At 37.1% G+C, this 18,588-nt stretch overlaps 4 protein-coding genes and 1 pseudogene across 5 annotated transcripts in view; 3 read left to right on the forward strand and 2 right to left on the reverse strand.

Moving 5' to 3' along the window:
* Positions 1-461, reverse strand: part of LOC110744879 (uncharacterized) — a 3,370-nt gene extending 2,909 nt beyond the window's left edge. Inside the window, exon 1 of the mRNA XM_088246991.1 lies at positions 1-461. This exon is cut by the window's left edge and continues 173 nt beyond it. The gene's annotated coding sequence lies outside the window, so the exon portion shown is untranslated.
* A 3,416-nt stretch (positions 462-3,877) lies between these two features.
* Positions 3,878-6,690, forward strand: LOC110744887 (subtilisin-like protease SBT1.7). Its single transcript, XM_021944923.2, has one exon. It carries the CDS (start codon positions 4,172-4,174, stop codon positions 6,479-6,481), a length of 2,310 nt encoding a protein of 769 aa, XP_021800615.1. The 5' UTR covers positions 3,878-4,171; the 3' UTR covers positions 6,482-6,690.
* Positions 6,691-9,476: 2,786 nt separating this feature from the next.
* On the forward strand, positions 9,477-11,995 carry LOC110744890 (subtilisin-like protease SBT1.7 pseudogene; annotated as a pseudogene).
* Positions 11,996-12,419: 424 nt separating this feature from the next.
* On the reverse strand, positions 12,420-13,793 carry LOC110744880 (ankyrin repeat family protein). 2 transcript variants are annotated; one of them, XM_021944916.2, is made up of 3 exons: positions 13,478-13,793; positions 12,980-13,333; positions 12,420-12,863 (listed from the first exon to the last, which is right to left on the reverse strand). In XM_021944916.2, the coding sequence occupies exons 1-3, from the start codon at positions 13,749-13,751 to the stop codon at positions 12,550-12,552; spliced, it is 942 nt and encodes a 313-aa protein (XP_021800608.1). In that variant the 5' UTR covers positions 13,752-13,793; the 3' UTR covers positions 12,420-12,549. The 2 variants fall into 2 exon arrangements, with proteins under 2 accessions (XP_021800608.1, XP_021800607.1); XM_021944915.2 differs by having other exon boundaries at positions 12,980-13,375; positions 13,478-13,791.
* Positions 13,794-15,134: 1,341 nt separating this feature from the next.
* Positions 15,135-18,257, forward strand: LOC110744891 (uncharacterized). Its single transcript, XM_088249197.1, has 4 exons — positions 15,135-15,297; positions 15,411-17,388; positions 17,506-17,930; positions 18,145-18,257. The coding sequence occupies exons 2-4, from the start codon at positions 15,551-15,553 to the stop codon at positions 18,255-18,257; spliced, it is 2,376 nt and encodes a 791-aa protein (XP_088105323.1). The 5' UTR covers positions 15,135-15,297; positions 15,411-15,550.
* Positions 18,258-18,588: the final 331 nt, after the last annotated feature.

Genomic DNA, 18,588 nt, shown 5'->3' on the forward strand with positions numbered 1-18,588 from the left:
GCAAGGGCGTTGTGTGTTTTTTAAAAAAAAAATTTAAATTAATTATTTTTTTTAATTTAAAAAAATCTTGCTCAAAACGATGCCGTTTTAAAAAAAAATTAACTCACCTGGACCGAAATAGTGTCGTTTTGGCCAAGCGCTTCTAAAAAAAATGGCCTCGCACGCACTGCGCAAGGCAACAACACACAAGCTCTTTTGCGCATTTCATCGAACAGGTGGTGTGCGCCTTAGGGTCGCACACCAACTAGCCTTGGGGTCGCCTGAGACCTTCACCACCATTTTTCTCGGCTACCATGGGGTCGCCTAACCCTATTTGTCCCTCTGTGCATCTGCCCTTACACATATACAACTGATGTCATGAGAGTTCTAACATGAATGCAAGGGAATGGACTCAGGGTCCTTACTAAAAGATCTAACCTTAAATATATATATAATTTAAATTTTGCCTGGTTGGTTTGAAAATCAAGTAAGAATGCCAATCAACAAGGTCATGGTCCCGTTATTTTAGCTGCCTTAGCGACAACAAATATAAATGTATATTCCTTTTAACTTTTATATAAATGATAATTTAGATTGTTCTAAATTAATTTAATATATGAAAAGGAGGATTCGAACTTTAATGTAAGGGAATGGACTCACGGTCCTTACTAAAAGGCCCACATATGCTATAATTGTATATTCTAATCTTAACACTAATTACATGTTTTATTCACTTGCCTTTCCCTCCTTTTACATCATTCGTTGGGGATAGACGCGTGGTGTAATTCACCCTCTCATTATTTGTCACATATGACATTGCATTTTATTATGATTAATTTAATATAATATGCATAAATTTAACCATATTATTTTCCTTCTTGATATGAAGGTTAATCATAAATAATATGTGTAAAACACATGATATATATTTTGATAAAATGCGATAAAATTTAATTAGATCAATAAGAATAAAGAGTGTAAAGGGAGCCAAATCCAGATTTGGAGGAGCTAAATATTGAAAAGGAGTTTGGATATACAGCTATAAATATTGATAGGTGTCCGTTCTAATCGGAAAAGACAATTCAGCATACATAAGATAAGCAATTAAACGAGAATTGACTTATTAAGACCCGCTTCAAATTATTTTAAGCGTCTTTGGTTGGGAGAAAATGACATTCGAGCGACAAATTTCACAATTGTTTTATGCATGCATGTGTCTGCTGCTTTCGGCCAGTAAGCTTGTTCTTTCATTATATTATATGGGCTATAATTTGAGATCATCATATTATTAAACTTGTAATTTTTAGATTAATAGAATGCATGTAGACGGCTTTATATATCTATATTGAAAGCATCCATAACATTTAGTGATGAATGATGGGACAATTGAAGCCGGCACGGCAAACAATCGAAACGAAAACGAGGGGCCACAAAGTAAGATTCCATAAGCAATTTAGATTGGTGATTCTTCAAGAACTCAAAAACCATAGCTTGCTTGCTTTGCATATAGAAAAATATAAATAAAAACATTGCATGATCTCTTTCACACCCACACACTCTCTGTTGCTTTCCCATCGCCAGTTTGCTAGCTTGAAATCATCATATTTTAAACTGATTAAACAAAGTTCACATAGCTTTCACATGATTTCTTCTTTCTTAAATCTTTTTTTTTTTTTTGGTCTGAACTTCTTTCTTAAATTTTCATATAATGGTATGTAAGTAAACTTTTTTTTTTATAAGCGATAGTCTAAATTGCAAGTCAATCTCCTTTTTCAATAGGCTAGACCCGTTGACGGTAAGTAAACTTAAAGATAAATAAACCTAAACAACAAAAAGATGGGAGATTCTAGAAGAAGAAGAAGGTGATTTCAATATTTTATGTGGGTAATCCAACCCTTAATCCAGGTTTACCAACTAATGAACTAACTACTTTTAAAAATGTGAAATGTTCTAAATAAAAACTCACCCACTGCTAAAAACAAAAGCAGTAGAAAGAATCAAACAGACGCTCGATCAATTATTAGTGGTAGCTGGTAGGGTCTCTTCCAGCTAATAGACTAGATGAATTTTAGCGCATGATATAAATACAGTACGTGCCTGTCGTTTTCTTCCACGATTTAATATTACAATAATAGCATTATCTAAAACTGATTCTTATGAATTACTGTTAATGCATAATGATGTTCTCACCTTGAGTTGTTTGATATATATATATATATATATATATATAGTCTCATTTTATTGAGGGACACTCTTTAAAGTACTTTATGAATTTTTTTCGAACGATCCAAACTATTCATTTTTTAAGTACACATTCTTATATCATCTTTGTAAAAAATTAGACAAATCAGAAACCGTTTTCGACATCCAATTGTATCCTACAAAATCAATGAACACAGTGCTTCAAGAAAATACTAAAATTTCAATAACACAATTGAGTGGTCAAACAATATCGAATTCAAGTGATTTTTTGTACAGATGATCTTTAAATGATTATTTAAAATATACATGGTTTGGATTAGTGAAATACAAAGCGAAGTGAGCCCTACAAGGTTGTCCCTCTAAATAAGATACTTTGAGGGATCCTTTAATAAAAACTACATATATAAAGCAAAATGCAGAGAATGGTGAAACATTCAAAATACCAGAAAATGCCATTGGTTAATGCAAACATTAAGAATTGAAATTATCAATTAAATGAGGATAATATGATAAATTCACACTTTTTCATATTAAAAAAATTGAAAATGAAAAGAAAAATCAGATAATGGATCATCTTTTTATGGAATACAACTACCCGTTATCTTTTTAAATTCTAAAATAAATTTAAAATTTGAATATTGGGGGGCCACAAGCTTAAAACTATGGAATTTTTTATGCAATCTATACTATAGTCTTTGAACAATCAAAAAGATGAGAAGATGGTGGGGTGCCAGGCCATCTAAAGCCCATGAATAGCTCCGCCCCTACTAGTATATATATATTGTATACGCTATCTATCTCTACCATGCAATATGCATGGTCACATTCTACGGCCAATATCATTTCCTTATCCTATCCTATACTGACTAATTATTGCCACATTTTGGTATTTCTAAATTGTTTAATTATTGGTTTATGGCATGATCCTCATCCTAAGCAACCCAAAACAAATAAATGTTGATATAAAAGTGGAACTTCCACTAAAACCTCCGGATGAGGGTTGTGGAAGTGTAATCAGATCATAATCAAACGATAATGAGTATAAAATTAGGCAACTGATTTTTACACTCATCGTTTAGCCTCCCACACTTCTCTACGAGTGAATAAAGAATTGTTGATGACTCAATCTGCACCGCTAAAACGTGAGTGCCAAAACTACTACCCTAAAATTAATCACCGAAAATACACATTAAAGACGCGTTGTGGTTCTTTACTCAACTTTTTCCTAGGACCTTGTTTGTTTGTTGGTCACGATCAGTTTTTTCTTTCTTTCTTTTCTTGTGAAACACAATGATAGAAAGATGGTGTGATGTCCAAAAATTCACAATTAAATTTAGGGAACAAGTCCCTAGCAAACTGCCTTATCTTTATAAGAACCTGTAAAATAAAAGGAATGTTGACAGATTTAGTAAAAAATTTCCCATCCATAAGAAAAATCATCCGCCGGTGGGGGGAGGGGTAGGCTTATGTAGCACCTTACCCTCAAGGCTTTTATACTACACTATATTAACAGTACATTGGTGAAAATATTTGGATTTCAGTGAGAGTTTAATCTACTACAAAGACAACCAGAAAATAATTGAGGCACTGCATCATCAATGACCAAACCAGTCTGAAATCACTTTTTTTTTTCTTCTGCTTTTTCCTTTTTCCTTTAGGTGTTTGGGTGGCCCACATAATACCGCCAATTATGCAAGTCCAAATCCCTTTTCAGACCTGAATGAGAGAGCATAAGAATCAAATCTGCAATGAGAAGAGGTTGTTAGAAAAAAAGAGAAAAGGAAAAGAAAAGCTCAGGCCATATGATTGATTTTCCACCACTCAAGTAGAGAATATTTAAATAGGGGAGGGGTATCAATTGAATTAGAATCTCTCAGTGCTATGTGAACTTTCACTTCCATTATCACCGAATTTCCCAATACAGAACATCACTAAGAGAAAGAGAAGTAAAAGAAAACCTCCCCTGTTCAGGCTTGCAGACAGAGAGAAGATGAAGGCATCCACTTTCATGCTTCTGCTAGCAGTCATGCTTCTGGCTATCTCACACATCTGTGTGGTAGCAGAGGACAGAGAACAACAAGTGAAGAAGACTTACATCATTCACATGGACAAGTCCCAAATGCCGGCAAGTTTTGAGGATGACCATTTCCAGTGGTATGACTCATCTTTGAAATCAGTGTCGAATTCGGCAGACATGCTTTACACCTACAGAACCATAATTCATGGCTTCTCCACAAGGCTGACTGCTGAGGAAGCTGAGCTGCTTGAAAAGCAGCCAGGAATTCTCTCTGTTCTACCTGAAAGGAAATACGAGCTTCATACAACTCGGACGCCAGAGTTCCTTGGATTGGGGAAAAACGAAGCCTTCTTGCCAGCATCAGATAAAGTGAGTGAGGTGATTGTTGGAGTCGTTGACACCGGTGTGTGGCCCGAGCTCAAGAGCTACGATGACACGGGTCTTGCGGCAGTACCAAGTAGCTGGAAAGGGTCGTGTGAGGTGGGAACAAACTTCAGTTCCTCAAGCTGCAACCGGAAACTCATTGGTGCCAGATATTTCTCAAAGGGGTATGAAGCAGCACTTGGACCCATCGACGAAAAGACAGAATCAAAATCACCAAGAGATGATGATGGCCATGGAACTCACACCTCATCCACTGCAGCCGGGTCTGCAGTTCCAGGAGCTAGCCTCTTCAGTTACGCTTCAGGGACAGCACGGGGGATGGCTCCACAAGCTCGAGTAGCCACATATAAGGCGTGCTGGCTCGGTGGTTGTTTCGGTTCTGATATCACAGCAGCAATGGACAAGGCTGTTGAAGATGGTGTCGACGTTTTATCTTTGTCTATTGGGGGATCACTGTCCGATTATTACAGAGACACTGTTGCCATCGGAGCTTTCTCTGCTGCAGCGCAAGGGATCCTTGTGTCATGTTCAGCTGGTAATGGTGGACCGGATTCTGGGAGCTTGTCCAATGTTGCGCCTTGGATAACCACAGTGGGTGCTGGAACATTGGACCGCGATTTCCCAGCTTTTGTTAGCCTCGGAAATGAAAAGAAATACAGAGGTATATCACTCTATAGGGGAACATCCTTATCTAGTGGATTACTTCCACTTGTATATGCTCGCAATGCAAGTACCTCCTCAAGTGGTGAGCTATGCAGTCCTGAAAGTTTGATACCTGCAAAGGTTGCCGGGAAAATTGTGGTATGTGATCGAGGGGGAACTCCTAGAGTCCAAAAGAGCTTGGTGGTCAAAAAGGCTGGTGGCTTAGGGATGATTTTGGCGAACACTGATACTTACGGAGAAGAACTTGTTGCAGATGCATATCTCTTGCCTACAGCAGCAGTTGGCCAGAAAGCTGGTGATGCAATAAAAAGCTATATTGCCTCAGGTTCTAATCCAACAGCCACAATTGCTCTGGGAGACACAGAGTTAGATGTGCAACCCTCACCAGTGGTGGCATCATTCAGCTCTAGAGGACCAAATCTCATCACTCCAGAAATACTCAAACCAGACTTAATAGCACCAGGAGTGAACATCCTTGCTGGGTGGACCGGTGCAGTTGGACCAACTGGACTTCCTGAAGACAAAAGGCGGGTCACCTTCAACATCATTTCAGGTACATCCATGTCATGTCCACATGTGAGTGGTTTGGCCGCCCTCGTCAAGGCAGCTCACCCAGAATGGAGCCCTGCTGCCATTAAGTCTGCACTCATGACCACATCCTATACAACTTACAAAACTGGGGAAACAATCAAAGATATAGCAACTGGAAATCCTGCAACACCGTTCGATTATGGTGCTGGGCATGTGGACCCAGTGGCAGCCCTTGACCCTGGCCTTGTCTATGATGCTGCTGTCGAGGACTACCTAAGCTTCCTCTGTGCCTTGAATTATACCACAAACCAGATCAAGCAAACCACTCATAGAGACTTCACCTGCGATTCAAGCAAGAAATACAGCCTTGGAGATTTAAATTACCCATCTTTTGCTGTTCCTCTAGAAACAGCTTCAGGCAAAAGGGGTGGTTCTGGAGCTTCAACCACTGTAAAATACACACGGACGCTGACCAATGTGGGTACCCCGGCAAAATACAAGGTATCAGTGTCTTCACAGACACCATCAGTGAAGATCACGGTTGAACCAGAATCACTGAGTTTCAGTCAAGCATACGAGAAGAAAACTTATACTGTGACTTTTGTTGCTAGTTCTTCACCATCCGGTACAACTAGCTTTGGTCGGCTGGAATGGTCTGATGGGAAACACACAGTAGGTAGTCCTATTGCTTTCAGCTGGGAATAATTTTAACAGCATTGAAGAACTGATCTAACTCCAGATCAGAATTGTATGGTTCCTGCAAAAAAAAAAAAAACCAAGTGTATATCTCTTAGTATGTTGTGAACTTGTCCTGTAGCTCTCTGGTATCCTAAGAACTGAGCACATATAGCCAGTTGATGTGTTTCTTTTTTCCACTCTTGAAATTAAAAGGGAATGCAAAGATTGAAAATTAATTGTACAGGAAACTGTATAGACATGGGGCTTTGAAAAGGATTCCAAGTTGTAATCATATATGATATATAAGTTATAACTAAAGCTAAGATGATCTTATCTTCATTTTCTTGGCCATTGAGGCCTTCTTTTCTCTTCTCTTTCTTCGGACCCAAAAAACAAAAAACACAAGGACTCATGATTGCCATGAATTCATAATCTTTCATCAATGAGTTCAACAATTTTGCATGATTTGATATTGGAGCAAAGCCAGAACAGTACGTTATACATGAGTTGCTCTACAATACACACCACTTGATATCAGTCCTTCTAACCTACAATTATTATCAACAAAAGCACTGGTGGTTGCCTTTTCTTACCATCACCCAGAAGAAAGCTGTTATTTTGTTTCCATTTGTCCTCAAATACATAAAACCAAAACCTAAGGAAACAAAATTAATCAAAACTTGCCACATATATACGATAAGAAAGGAACTTTCAGTGATTCTTACCACACTTGAATCTTCATCACATAAAAATGAATCTCAAATGAGAATTAGTCTGAAATAGAAGGAGAAAGACAATATCTGATATGTATATCTTTTATGATAAAACAAATCAGAATTCAGTCAACAACAACAAAATTGGCTACCTCATTCGCCAGAGCACTAGTGAGCCACGACGAGTGGTCTTGGTCTTCTTCTAGCAAGCAATCTTTGATCCTCATCCACAAAAATCTGATTGATTGATTGCTTAGCCCAAATGTTGAGCTTGGAGCTGGGTTTGGGTCTTCAAACTAATCTGATTGATTGCTTAACAGCCACTTTGCAGGCAGACTGGGCTGGCGTTGTCAGAAACCCAGATTAATTTGCTTGTACATTTTGGGCCCCATTTCACTAACGACAAAATAAAATAAAAATTGAAGCCTTTTTAACATATTCAAGCAAAGAATTAAATTAGAAAATTGGCAAAAAGATGGTTCAAATGTCAAGAGGTTTAATTGAATTCATCCGAAGACTAATCATAACTGAAATGAATAGTAAAAATTATGATAATGAAAAAGAAAAATGGCATAATTGTAAAATGATATTTAGTATAAATGTTTTCTTGTCACTTCTTCCATTCTTTATTCTGCTCATCGTAAGTGAAAGTTTTTGTTTTTGTTTTTTTTTTTATAACAAGTGAGAGTTTATTAAAAAACAAACAAGTCTTTATAAATAAAATAAAACCCATCTTAAATTTATTTATTTTTCTCTTGGGTGTTAGAGTTGGGTGAATTAGCCCACTTAATGCGACCAAATTATGCAGCTTATCAATATAAATATAATCTAGTTATGAATGGGAGCCATTATCATGTATATGGACACGTGTCAAGTGTTAAGAATGATAATAAAAATACACTTTAAATTAAAGTGATGAGCAGAAGTGCTCTCTCTTTATATCCAAGAAACAAAAATCTGCTACAATTAAGACTCAACTCAACTCTGCTACAATTAATACTATTTAAATTAGGAATCTCTGAGTGCCATATGAGTTTTATTGGTGTCCGAGTGGTTTCATTTAATTTAGCATGTCCTTGTTTCTTCTTTTTTCTCGTCTGGGGTGTTGGAGTTGGGTCAATTTTTTATTTGGGGGCAAATTTAGAGTTGGGTCAGTTGGCCCATTTAATACGACCAAACCAATGGTGCTGCTTAAGCTTATCCATATCCAGTCATGAATCACAATGCAGCATTAGCATTTTCATTCTATCCAATCCAAGTTCCAAAAAAAATAATATGATACGAATTCCAATCTCACGTGAGTTTCCAAAAGTGTATAAGGAATTTCTCAGTGCCATGCCATGCCCACGTGAGTGTTTATTGGCGTCCGAGTCGTTTCATTGGCCCTCAACTACAATTTGTATTTCTTTATTATTCCTCGGATACACACAATTGGAGAAAATTTAAATAGCCAAGTACCATTCCATTCCATGCGAACCTATGTCCAGAATTTTGTTTTGCGAATTTTTCATTGTTGCGCCATTGTTGGATTCACTTTAACATTCTGGTACACACAAAATATAGCAACAAAACAATCACCTCTTCACCACTAATTACCATCAATCTCATACATCTCCCAGAAGAACAGATACACTAAATTTTCCAATAACGGAACCATCTCCTTCAGAGATACACTAAATTTCTCAGGCATTGTTCTTACAACAAAACGGGAGAGGGGTGCCACTTAGTGAATAATTGCCCGAATATATAAAACTAAAATCCCAGGAAACAAGAACAATTAAGCTTACTGCAGACTTGAGAGAAAAAAATAATAAAAGGAGGAATTGTCAGGAATTCTTACCACACTTGAATCCTCACAAATATGAACCCCAAAAGGGAATTAGACTGAATTAGCAGGTGAAAAATGGCATTCAGGTTCACAGGAGTCAGGACTGGGCAATAGATGTGGTGTCTTTCATAGCAATTACATGTTACTTAGTACTGTACAATATCACCAAATATTATTAAATTAAAAGAGAAGATTTCAACACATTTTCAAAATTCTGGAGATGCCATGTGAATTTCAAATAGTTTTTAAATAGGGGATCGATCTCTCAGTGCCATGTGAGTTCTATTGATCGATCTCTCAGTATTGGAATTTTTTTTATAGACAAAATCGTATTTTGTCAACACGTCTGATTTTATTTCCTTCTTTCTTCTTGTGAAACTTCTGAGTTTATTTCATTGGCACTCAAGTGCAGAATATTTAATTAGCCACGGTAGCCATGTTTCGTGAGTTTAAATTTCATTAGCATTTAATTCCCCTCCTTTAATATCGCTTGAATTTATTTTATTTTATAATTTGGCACTGGCATTGCAATAATTCTGCATTTCCCATATAAGCAAAAGGAAATGAAGCTCAGGCTTGCTAAAAGTGAGAAGATGAAGATACCCATTTGCATGCTTCCACTAACGCTTATGCTTCTGGCTCTCTCTCACATCTCGTGCGTGGTAGCAGAAGAGAGAGAGCAGCAGATGAAAAAGACCTACATCATTCGCATGTACAAGTCCGAAATGCCTGCGAGTTTTGGCGACGACCATTTGCAATGGTATGGCTCATCTTTGAAATCGGTGTCCAAGTCAGCAGACGTGCTCTACACCTACAGAATCATAATTCACGGCTTCTCCACAAGGCTAACTGCTGAGGAAGCTGAGCTGCTTGAAAAACAATCAGGGATTGTTTCTGTTTTACCTGAGTTAAGATATGAACTTCACACAACTCGGACACCCGAGTTCCTTGGAATAACCTTTTCCAGAAACGAGGCCATCTTCCCGACATCAGATAAAATAAGCAGGGTGGTTATTGGCTTAATCGACACCGGTGTCTGGCCTGAGATCAAGAGCTACGATGATAAAGGTCTTGGCCCAGTGCCAAAGAGCTGGAAAGGGAAGTGCGAGGAAGGAACAAACTTCAACTTATCAAGTTGCAATAGAAAGCTAGTTGGGGCGAGATTTTTCCCGAAAGGATATGAAGCATCAGTGGGACAACCCATTGATGAAAGAGTAGAATCAACATCACCAAGAGATGATAGTGGCCATGGAACTCACACCACGACCACTGCAGCCGGGTCTGCAGTCCCAGGAGCTAGCCTATTTGGTTATGCTTTGGGGACAGCAAGGGGGATGGCTACACAAGCTCGAGTAGCCACATACAAGGCCTGCTGGTTTGGTGGGTGTTACTCCTCTGATATTATAGCCGCAATGGACAAGGCTGTTGAAGATGGCGTCAACATTTTATCTTTGTCCATAGGGGGTACACGGTACCATAATTATTACACAGACGCTATGGCCATCGGAGCTTCTCTGCCGTGGCCAAGGGAATCTTCGTGTCAGGTTCAGCTGGAAATGGGGGATAACCACCGTGGGTGCTGGAACACTAGACCGCGATTTCCCGGCTTATGTTAGCCTCGGAAATAGAAAAAAATATAGAGGTATATCAATCTATGCCGGACCATCACTATCTAGTGGATTACTTCCACTTGTTTATGCTGGTAATGCAAGTAACTCCATAGATGGTGATGTATGCAGTCTTGACAGTTTGATTCCTGGAAAGGTTGCCGGGAAAATTGTGGTATGTGATAAAGGGATAACCTATAATGCTGAGAAGAGTGCGGTGGTTAAAAAGGCTGGTGGTGTAGGGATGATTTTGGCATATACTAAAGCTTATGGAGAAGAGGTTGTTGCCGACTCATATCTATTGCCTACTACAGTAGTGGTTGGCCAGAAAGCTGGTGATGCAATAAAACGATATATTGCCTCCCATGATAGTCCCCAGCTGTAGAGGACCAAATCTAATCTCTCCAACCGTACTCAAACCGGACCTAATAGCACCAGGAGTGAATATCCTAGCTGGGTGGTCTGGTGCAGTTCCACCATCTGGATTTTATGAAGACACCAGGAGGTTGAGCGTCAACATCATTTCAGGTACATCCATGTCATGCCCACATGTGAGTGGGCTAGCTGCCCTTCTCAAGGCGGCTCACCCAAAATGGAGCCCTGCAGCCGTTAAGTCTGCTCTCATGACCACATCCTATACCACATACAAAAATGGAAAACCACTCAAAGATATTGCTACAAGAAATGCTGCAACACCATTCGATTATGGTGCCGGGCATGTGGACCCAGTGGCAGCCCTTGACCCAGGCCTTGCTTATGATCTTGGTGTCGAGGACTACCTAAGCTTCCTTTGTGCCTTGAATTATACAACAGGAGATATCAAGATACTCACCCACATAGACTTCACCTGTGATTCAAGCAAGAATTACAGGGCTGGAGATCTAAATTATCCATCTTTTGCTGTTTCTCTAAACACAAGTTCAGGCAACAGGGGAGCAGGCACTAAAATATACACAAGGACTCTCAACAATGTGGGTACCCCAGGAACATACAAGGTATCTGTTTCTGCACTATCACCATCAGTGAAGATCTGGGTTCAACCAAAATCACTGAGTTTTGCTCGAGCATATGAGAAGAAGATGTATACTGTAACCTTTGTGACCAGTGCTATGCCATCTGGTACAAAAAGCTTTGCTCGCTTGGAATGGTCTGATGGGAAACATATAGTGAGTAGTCCTATTGCTATCAGCTGATTTTAATTTTAGTAACATTGTTGAACCTAATCTAACTCCAGATCAGAGGATGTAGTGGCTCCTCTGCTGATCCGCGGTTGCTGATAAGGTGCTTAGAAATGCACTGAATCATGCAGCGTGGTGAAATAAAAATCTGCAGTGGTGGGTTCTCTTTTCAGTTTATTTTTGCTTTAGTTGTATCGCTTAATACATCAATTTTTTCTTTCCTGGAAAGATATGCTGAGAATTTTGTTTTGGATATCACCAGAGACTGAGGGATAATTTATTTATTAAATAAAAAATAAATAAATAAACTAACTAGTTACACAATCTTGCCACAATTGAAGCTTTGGAAGAGGTAAATCTGCCAAATGTTTATGGTAATAGCCAATAGCTTCTAACCTCATTTAGGCTAAACTCTCCAACAAAGCTATTTAATCACCAAAAAAGGCAAACCATGTTGATATATGGAGGGTGTTTACGAATACAATCTCCCTGGGTAAACAGTAGCTACTATAAGCCGCATGGTTACCCAGAACATAGACGAGAAACTCATCCATTATACTGGTCTTTCGCATTCCTTACAGGCAATCAGCTATCATGGCATCCATTTAGCACTTTTGGGGAAGGGTGGATTAGAGAGACTTACGATAACATTGTATAACTATAAAATCATAGAGCAGTCTACAATGCAAACATCATGAAATCGATCAAATTGAAATACCTTGAAGTTACAATGAGTTTAAAAAGTAAAATAAAACAAAACTCCCAAGTGTCATTCTAAATCGTCTACAGACTGACAAACAGGGAGGTAATAAGTATCAAGCTGCCAATACTTTTGTTTAACACCTTCCCAAACCTGTTCTCCTAAACAATCCTTAACAGGCAATGGAATGAACTGTGTAGAGTAACCCAAATTCTGAAGCTCTAGTGAAACCAAGTGACAGTACACAACATGGAAGAATGCATTACCTCCACAAAGGCCATTGAAGAATGAGTAGATTCCCCCAGGCTTCAACAACACAGGAAGATGCTGGTGGAACTCTCTCAAGTCTTCATAGTACTCTCCATAGGTGTCAAAGAAAATCCCTGGACAACAAACGAAAAACCCCAAAAATTTCAAATATTGTGACTGAAAAATTGAAAAAATTGAAGGCTTGAAGCTTAAACAGCAATTTGAATTGGTCCATTTCAATTTCACTTACCGTCATAAGATTGAAGTTGAGGTAGCACATCCTGCCAGCGCCCAAATATTATGTTCACATTGTCCTTCTGAGCCCAACCGGTTCGAACCATGCGCTCGTAAACCTCCGGGTGAGCTTCAACAATGGTGTGCGAAGCAGGGGAGTATTGTTGGATGGCCGTGTCCACGAGGCCCATCCCAAATCCAATGTTCAGTACATGCCCACCTCCTGAGCAAACAGCTTTCGCGTGTGCCTCCATTAATGGCTTCTCCCAAGCCATCATCACCGCCTTACTGTCTGAGTCCATCAGCTTGTCCTCGCTGAAGCTCACCCTGTCTTCCAAGTAATCTCCATTGCCATCCCCATTCTTATTCTCTTTCCTCGCAATCGTTCCCAGTACCAATTCAGATTGAATCCCTAATTAGCTCAAATTAATCAAACACTTTTCATTTTTCATTCATACAACTCCAAATTAGAACAACCTAGAGTAAATTTCTAGTTTCTATGTTAAGCACGTACCGGCATTGAGGAGGATTTCATAGGCATTTTCGTGGCCTGCGTCCATGGCGAAATCGCCGGCGGAGAGATTGGAAGGAGATAGGGCGTTCCATGGCGCGCCAGCTTCTAGAAGAGTCTTGACGGCATCTCCGTGGCCCAGCTTGGCCGCGTGCATCAGCGGGGTAAGGCCGTCGCCGTCGAAGTACGAAACGTCAGCTCCGGTTTCCATTAAAGTTTTCAGCTTTTCGGCGTCGCCGTTCCTCGCCGCCTCGCATAGTTGCTCGCCTTCCGCCATGTCTGTCTCAGTGTGCAGTGTCTGTCAAACCCTGGTCAAGGTTTATTAACGAAGGATTAATTGGACTTACCCCCACTAAGTTTTCTAAAATTATGATTTCTTCCCATGATAGCTATTCTATTTATATATTGACCACGTTATTTATTTATTTATTTATTTATTTTTGTGATTATCAATTAACTACTTCCTAATGTTCTAAAAAAATACACATTAACAATTATCTTATCCAATACACGAGAAAAACTTAGTTGTAACAGGGGTAACATTGTTTTGTTATTCTCGACCAATATTGTTATACCATATGAAAATATTATCATGCGTGTTATAGCGTTATTAACCAAGAATAACAAAATAATGCTATTTCCGTTTCATGGAAGTCTCTCCCAATACACACACACAACTGGAAGGACATTAGTAGCTAAAAGATTTCCTTTTTTGGCAGCAGTTGACCATTGTCAAAGAAATCAAATTTGTACTTTTCAAATGCAATTGACATTTTGATTGGACTACCACTCAACTATGTTACTATTTTTTTTTAATGTCACACACTTAGATACCTTAAATAAGGTGTTATCTATTCACGTGTTATAAAATGAATAAATAATGTATTTATATTATAAAGTGTAACATTAATAAATAAAAAAACACATTATAATGTATTGATGACAAGTGTGATGATTACATTAAATAATTTATCAAAACACAAAAAATCCATTGCAATAGAATGGAATGAAGCCAATTCAGTTAGCTATAATATTAGGTCACTAAATTTATTTACTAAATTTGTTCCTTAAAACATGTGTCGATCTATTACTTATTTTTTTAAAAATGAAGTTTCAATTTAAACAAAAAATTAGATTAAAAAAATGCCATCTTATAAAGTAAATAAAACAACATTAAATATTAAAAAGGTATTCATTATAAAGCAAGTTTTATTCATAAAAAAAATATGAGCACAAATAGTCCCAAAGAAGTCAAGAAGATTCATTCCTTAATCATGAGGTTGGGGGTTCGATCCTCGCCTATGGGAATGAAGCGCATTTTGTGGCCAGCCGTTTACCTTCATTGGGAGAGCTCCCGCGTCGAAAGGTATTAGTCACTACCAGAGCCGGCCTTGGGCAAGGGCCACCAGGGCTACAGCCCGGGGCCCAAATTTTTTTTTTAAACCTATGTATATATGTGTAAAAAAAAAATATAAAAAAAAAAAAAAAAAAGGAAGTTGCCGATTGTACTTCTCAATGAAAAGGGAAGTCAATCAATCACAATCAGTCTCTATATACTCAATCTCAAGAAACGTAAAGAGTAAGAAAGTCCTTATTAATTGTACAATATAATATAAAATAAATAAACAAATTATGGAATAAATCAAAACAGACTTTTTCAGCCACAAAACAGACTTCTCAGTTCATAACCCAACGCAAGCATTTTTTTTGGGTGATTCTCCTCTTCTCTGAACTCAAGCAAATTTTTTTTTTTGGTGATTCTCCTCTTCTCCTCTTCTCCAAAATAAATCATCCACAAGCTAGACTAGTGCCTTTCTTTGAAGGTAATTTTTTTTTTTTTTTTATATAGATACATATAGAATGTAGATGTATAAATTTTGTAAATTGTAATACATATCTTTGTTAAGTTTTTCTTATTTATTATTTGATTCAATAGAAAACTTGGCTGGGATTCTTGTTCTTTATACTTGGAAGTTTCAAGTGGAAGAAAATAAGCTCAAAATCCAGGTTTTATTGTTCTTTGTTAATTAGTTTTATTGTTTTTTATTGTGTTGTGTTTATTATAAAAATTAAAAAATGTTTCCTAAGAAACAACTTTCCGGAAATCTCAAGAGACAAAGAAAGAAAAAAGAAGAAGAAATTGCTCAAAGTTTAAGAGGGTCTTTGAATAAATATTTTGTTAAACAAACCAATGCTTCACTTGAAAATTTAGATGAAGATTTACCAAATGAATATGAACAACCAATTCAATTGGAAGAATTAGTAGAAAATGAGAATGATGTGAATGAAGAAATTGGTGATCTTGATGAAAATGAAAATACTGATGAACCTTTCCTTGATGAAAATGAAAATATTGATGAACCTTGCCATGAAAATGAATGTCAAGAAACAAGATTTGATTTGAACATTTATGATCCACGAGTTTGGGATAATCTTGATGCAAAAATGAGAGATTTACTTGTAGAAAAAGGTCCCCTAAGAGAAACTAATCTCAAATTCCCCGTGGACGAACACACTAGACATTTTTCTTCAAATTATTATCTTCGTACGTTACCAAATGGGGAAACTAAGGATCGAAAATGGCTAGTGTACTCAAAGGAGTTGGATAAAGTGTTTTGTTTTTGTTGTAAGTTGTTTAAAACAATGAATTCTAGAAGTCAGTTAACTAGTGAAGGAATTAGAGATTGGAAACATCTTGGTGAGAAGCTTAAACAACATGAAGGCAGTATTGAACACCTCACTAACTTGAGGTCTTTTGTTGAATTGCAAATTAGATTGAAAACAAATCAAACAATTGATACAGAATTACAAGAGCTAATCAAGAAAGATACACTACACTGGAAAAATGTTATTGTCCGAATCATCGCTGTTGTGAAATGTCTTGCTATACATAATTTGGCTTTTCGTGGAACAAATGAAAAAATTTATGAAGATGGTAATGGTAACTTTTTAGGCCTACTTGAAATGATTGCAGAGTTTGATCCAGTAATGCAACACCATTTTCGACTCATTCAAGATAAGAAGATTCATTATCATTATCTTAGCCATAAAATTCAAAATGAGTTGATAGCTATTTTAGCATCAAATGTTAAACATGCAATCATTGAAAAAATAAAAACGGCTAAATATTTTTCAGTCATTCTTGATTGTACTCCTGATGCAAGTCACAAAGAACAAATGACTTTAATATTGAGGTGCGTAGATGTGTCAAGTACTCCAATAAATATAGAAGAGTACTTTTTAGAGTTTCTAAATGTGGAAGATACATCTGGATTAGGAATTTTTAAAGAATTGCAAAATGTAATTGAGTCCCTTACACTTAATATTGATGATGTGAAGGGACAAGGTTATGATAATGGCTCTAATATGAAAGGAAAAAATCTAGGTGTACAAAAAAGATTACTTGATATAAATCCTAGAGCATTTTACATGCCATGTGGTTCTCATTGTCTCAACTTAATAGTATGTAATATGGCCAACTCATGTGTTAAAGCAAAATCTTTTTTTGGAGCATGCCAATGCATATATACGGTATTCTCTAATTCAACAAAGCGATGGAATGTGTTACTTGATTACATAGATGGTTTGACTTTGAAATCATTGTCAACTACACGTTGGGAAAGTCACATTGAAAGTGTCAAAGCAATAAAATCTCAAGCTTCCCAAATCAGAGAAGCTTTATTTAAATTAACAGAAATTAGTGAAGATGCCAAATTGAGTAGGGATGCTCAAAGTTTAGCATCAGGAGAGCTTTCAAGTTTTGAATTTATATTAAGTTTGGTTATTTGGCATGACATTTTGCATAAGATTAACTTAGTTAGTAAAAAGTTACAATCTGAAGACATGCGTCTTGATGCGGCTGTAAGACAATTAGAAGGACTTGTTTTATTTTTTGAAAACTATAGAATAAATGGGTTTATTTCTACCATGATTGATGCTAAAGAAATTTCCCTTGATATGGGAATTGAGCCTGTATTTCCAAAAAAACGTCAAGTTTGTAGAAAAAGGCATTTTGATGAGGTTTCCAATAGTGATAGGGAACAACAATCAGCTGAAGAATCATTTAGAACTGATTATTTTCTTGTTATAGTGGATATTGCTCTTGGTGAATTGAAGAGTAGGTTTGAACAATTGCGTTGTTTTGAATCTATTTTTGGGTTCTTATTTGATGCTGCAAAGTTGACTTCGTTTGATGATAATGAATTGAAAAGTTTTTGTGTGAATCTTGAAAATGATTTAAAACATGGTGATGTTTTTGATGTTGATGCAAGAGACTTATTTTCAGAATTACAGGTGTTGCAAGTGATGTTACCAAAAGAAGCATATGAAACAGATAAACCATGGACATCCATTAAAATTCTTGAGTTTGTAAAGAGTGTGGATATGTTTCCTAATGTAATGGTTTCTTATAGGATATTATTGACTATACCTGTGACCGTGGCATCTGCTGAAAGAAGTTTTTCTAAATTAAAATTATTGAAATCTTACTTGCGGACCACCGTGAGTCAAGATAGGCTAAATGGATTAGCAATATTATGCATTGAAAAGGATATGTTAGAAAACATTAAATATGATAGCATAATTGATGATTTTGCATCTAAAAGTGCATCAAGAAGACATTTTAAATGATGTTTTGTGGTTCAGATTTCATTGCTATTTTTATTTTGTAGGTACATGTGATGATTATTTGCTTCGATTAGTTGTGGAGGATGAAAAGAAGATTGATCAAATCAAGAAATGCTTACGGAGATTCGGGAGGAAGCATGTAGACTCAAATATGTAGTTTTCATTTTTTAATGCAATGTTTACAATCCGGGGTACTCTTTTTCCTTCGTTTGGGGTTTTGTCCCATTGAGTTTTCCCCAAACAAGGTTTTAATGAGGCCCCAAAGTGTTCTTCCTTATCTTTTGTAAATTCTTATAATTTTAATAAAATTAATTAGTTGATATATATATATATATATATATATATATATTTTAAATTTTTGGTTTAATTTGTATAAAGGGGCACACTTGAGAAAATTTGCCCTGGGCCTTAGAAAACCCAGGACCGGCTCTGGTCACTACTGTCGGCGGTGAATACCCTTGGGTCTCATCTAAAAAAAAAAGAAGTCA

Source organism: Prunus avium, chromosome 1, assembly GCF_965620075.1.
Source record: "Prunus avium chromosome 1, drPruAviu1.hap1.1, whole genome shotgun sequence".
Lineage (NCBI taxonomy): Eukaryota > Viridiplantae > Streptophyta > Magnoliopsida > Rosales > Rosaceae > Prunus > Prunus avium.

What these genes read in the sequence shown, in the direction of transcription:
- LOC110744887 (XM_021944923.2), top strand. Translation starts at nt 4,172, where the DNA reads ATGAAGGCATCCACTTTCATGCTTCTGCTAGCAGTCATGCTTCTGGCT.
- LOC110744880 (XM_021944915.2), bottom strand. Translation starts at nt 13,751, where the DNA reads ATGGCGGAAGGCGAGCAACTATGCGAGGCGGCGAGGAACGGCGACGCC. An exon ending in TGAAATCCTCCTCAATGCCG is followed by an intron (nt 13,376 to 13,477) that starts GTACGTGCTTAA and finishes TGAGCTAATTAG; the next exon opens with GGATTCAATCTGAATTGGTA. An exon ending in TCAACTTCAATCTTATGACG is followed by an intron (nt 12,864 to 12,979) that starts GTAAGTGAAATT and finishes TTTGTTGTCCAG; the next exon opens with GGATTTTCTTTGACACCTAT.
- LOC110744891 (XM_088249197.1), top strand. Translation starts at nt 15,551, where the DNA reads ATGTTTCCTAAGAAACAACTTTCCGGAAATCTCAAGAGACAAAGAAAG. An exon ending in GAAAACTATAGAATAAATGG is followed by an intron (nt 17,389 to 17,505) that starts GTTTATTTCTAC and finishes GGTTTCCAATAG; the next exon opens with TGATAGGGAACAACAATCAG. An exon ending in CGTGGCATCTGCTGAAAGAA is followed by an intron (nt 17,931 to 18,144) that starts GTTTTTCTAAAT and finishes TTTATTTTGTAG; the next exon opens with GTACATGTGATGATTATTTG.